The 2,906-nt window shown below is 42.7% G+C and overlaps 1 protein-coding gene and 1 non-coding gene across 2 annotated transcripts in view; both read right to left on the minus strand.

The window, feature by feature from the left end:
• The window catches only part of scaf1 (SR-related CTD-associated factor 1), a 25,300-nt gene that overhangs the window by 8,769 nt on the left and 13,625 nt on the right, over positions 1 to 2,906 (minus strand). Inside the window, exons 7-8 of the mRNA XM_020608222.1 lie at positions 789 to 938; positions 626 to 688 (exon numbers count right to left, since the gene is read on the minus strand). Coding sequence (XP_020463878.1) covers positions 626 to 688; positions 789 to 938 — 213 coding nt within the window. The remainder of the gene's footprint in view (positions 1 to 625; positions 689 to 788; positions 939 to 2,906) is intronic.
• Positions 1,789 to 1,860, minus strand: trnag-ucc (transfer RNA glycine (anticodon UCC)). Its single transcript has one exon. It is a non-coding gene; the product is annotated as a tRNA-Gly (tRNA).

Raw genomic sequence — 2,906 nt, forward strand, 5'->3', positions numbered from 1 at the left:
ATAAAATTGGGGCAGAGGATTTAAAACCCCTCCTACAGCCACAGCATTCATGCCAACTGTATGGATGAAATAATGTCTACTTGTCCATTTCATCTACATAATGTGAGGCAATAGGAACTAAAATTTCAGCAATCCCTGTGCATGTCAGTTATTAAGACAGCAGAATGTTCTCTCTAATAACGTTAAAAGGTTAAATTGATGTGAAAAGTTATCAGTGGATTCACTTTGCAGAGGTAAGTAACCCCCATCAAGAGGATAGTCACTGATATATACACTTTGAATTTCTCCATTTCCCTTGCTTTTGGTGGGAGAGTTATTACTTTAGTTCATTTTTAGTGTGAACTCCCAGTCAGAGTACTAGGTTGCTGCACTGCCTTGCAACATTCTCAACACTTGTCCAATTTGTAGGCAATATGCATGGATTTAATTGTTAACGTTTCTCAACAATGACACTGGATGTCTCACTGGTTGTTTGATCAATGAAATCAGTCTAGACTGATGGATTGTTACACCCCTAGTCAATGACATCTCCTACACACACTTGTGTGGCATACCAAGCCAAAACCAGCATCGTCAAAGGCTTTGAATTTCATTTAGAGCCTGTGGAGGCTTTTCATTATCCTACCTTTCTCTCTAGCCGCTCATCACGGGTCTCTGCCCTTGTTGGTGGAGGGGCATCTCTAGGATCCTGATGACGAAAGGAAGATAAACACAATGTAATATAACATTGAGAAAAAAACAGAGCTAGGTTCCAAGCATACAAAAATTGCAGGCGATTAAATATTCACCTCGAAGTGCCTGATAAATGGTGCAATGCCGCTATAAGGCTGGTTGTGATGTTTCTCATGGGGGAGTTTCTCCAGCTGAGGCAGGAACGGTATCGGGTCCCGCGGTGCAAAGAGGGCCAGCAGGTTCGGGGGCAGAAACTGCGTCATCTTTCACCTCAATAAATAACACGTATAGTTACCACCATAACTGATATCAGTCACACCGCAAAATACTAAATGGAGATGGCAGACCAACACCGGTAGCTCGAAAGACAGCTAATGTTTTATGTTAGCTTAATGTGCTAACGCTAGACGACTAGAGTTGACCACTTCCCTATCGTACTGGCATGTGGCCAGTTCGTACACGTTTTGTCATTTGTTCAATACAATTCTTATTATAAAAGTAAGGTCAACACTTACACATAAACAGATATTTGCAACAGACGTATCCACTTAAGCAATCATTTCTTAACAGGCTAACGCCAACATAGCGTTAATACGACACAAAGTCGAGCCCTTTCAATTAGCTAGCAAGCTAACTACGCTAACAAGGAGGTTCGAGTTATGATTCTTACCTTCTCTCCTCCGATATTTGACAAAAGTCAAACCATGGACTAATAAAAAAAAATACGGATGGTGTATGCAGGTCGCCTGGACCAACTTGCTGTTGCAAAACAGGACAAACAATCACTAAAACCGATCAAGTCAAGAAAACCACAGCATGCGGCTGAAGACAGCTAAATAGCTTCATCTGCTCTCCTGAAATAAAATGGCGGGATGCCGTAAATGGACTTAATCTGCCGTAAACCAAAGAGAGATGTGGGCACAGAGCATCCAGTGCTATACACAGGGTATGTATTAAATCCGGTGGGTAACTAACCTACACACTACTGTTTTTTTTTTTAAGAGTAGCTCTTTAAAGATTGATGTTCTGATTAACTCTGTTACACAGAAAAAGAATCGGTTTCCGTTACATATCCGAGGAAGCCATCTGCAGCACCAATTCACACAATAAAGTATATGCGATGGCCGGGAATCGAACCCGGGTCAACTGCTTGGAAGGCAGCTATGCTCACCACTATACCACCATCGCTGTATAGGTACAGTTCAATACTTGCTAAGACCCTTCATACTGAGCTCACTGATGTTCAGATGTAGTTTTGCAAACCTGAGTGCTGCAGTATTTTCTTCTAGGAGAGAAAGGACCTTTCCTAGATGATTTGTGAAAGCCATACTAGTTCAGTCTTTTTTCTAAATGTCCTCCCATGAACATAAACATTTAATGTGCTTACAGAGGCAAGGAAGTCACGTGATGAAGCTCGGGTTTTTTTCATGTCTCTGACCATTAAACGATCTGACCTTGAAGTGAATTTGCTGGGACGCCCTCTTAGGAAGATGGGCAGCTGCCTCTAAGACATTTTTTCCATTTGTAAACAGTCTTTTCCACTGCAGAACAATGAGTCTCAGATTGTTTGGCCTTATGACCCTACCTGGACTGATGAGCAGTGATAATTGCTGCTCTGAGGTCATGGCTGATGTCCTTTCTTTTCTTGGCATATTGTAGACACACACCTCAGTGCTCCAGAACACTAAAGTGCCAAAGGTTCTGCTTCTATATAGGCAGTTACACTTCTTAATGACTGATTAATCCTTTGCATTTGATTAGTAACATCTGGCTGCTGACTACTCTTTATTATTGTAACACTATTATTATTGTAACACAATTTATTTACACACAATGACATTGTGAAAATTACTCATATATGCAGCTTCCCAATTGTTCATGCACAGTACTAGGCCTTTCCATTGTACACATTTGGCCAGCAGATGTCGCCAGCTAGGGATGAATCAAGTGTTTCAAAAAGTACTCATTTTCCAAATTGGATCAAAGCTCCGGGAGTACGGGGTCCGGGGCCCTTTGCTAAAGGCCACCCGGTCCCTGTACGATCGGAGCAGGAGCTTGGTTCGCATCGCCGGCAGTAAGTCAGACTTGTTTCCAGTGCGTGTTGGACTCCGGCAGGGCTGCCCTTTGTCACCGGTTCTGTTCATTATTTTTATGGACAGAATTTCTAGGCGCAGCCAGGGGCCGGAGGGAGTCCGGTTTGGGGACCACAGGATCTCGTCTCTGCTTTTTGCAGA

Source organism: Monopterus albus, unplaced genomic scaffold, assembly GCF_001952655.1.
Source record: "Monopterus albus unplaced genomic scaffold, M_albus_1.0 scaffold92.1, whole genome shotgun sequence".
Classification (NCBI taxonomy): Eukaryota; Metazoa; Chordata; class Actinopteri; order Synbranchiformes; family Synbranchidae; genus Monopterus; species Monopterus albus.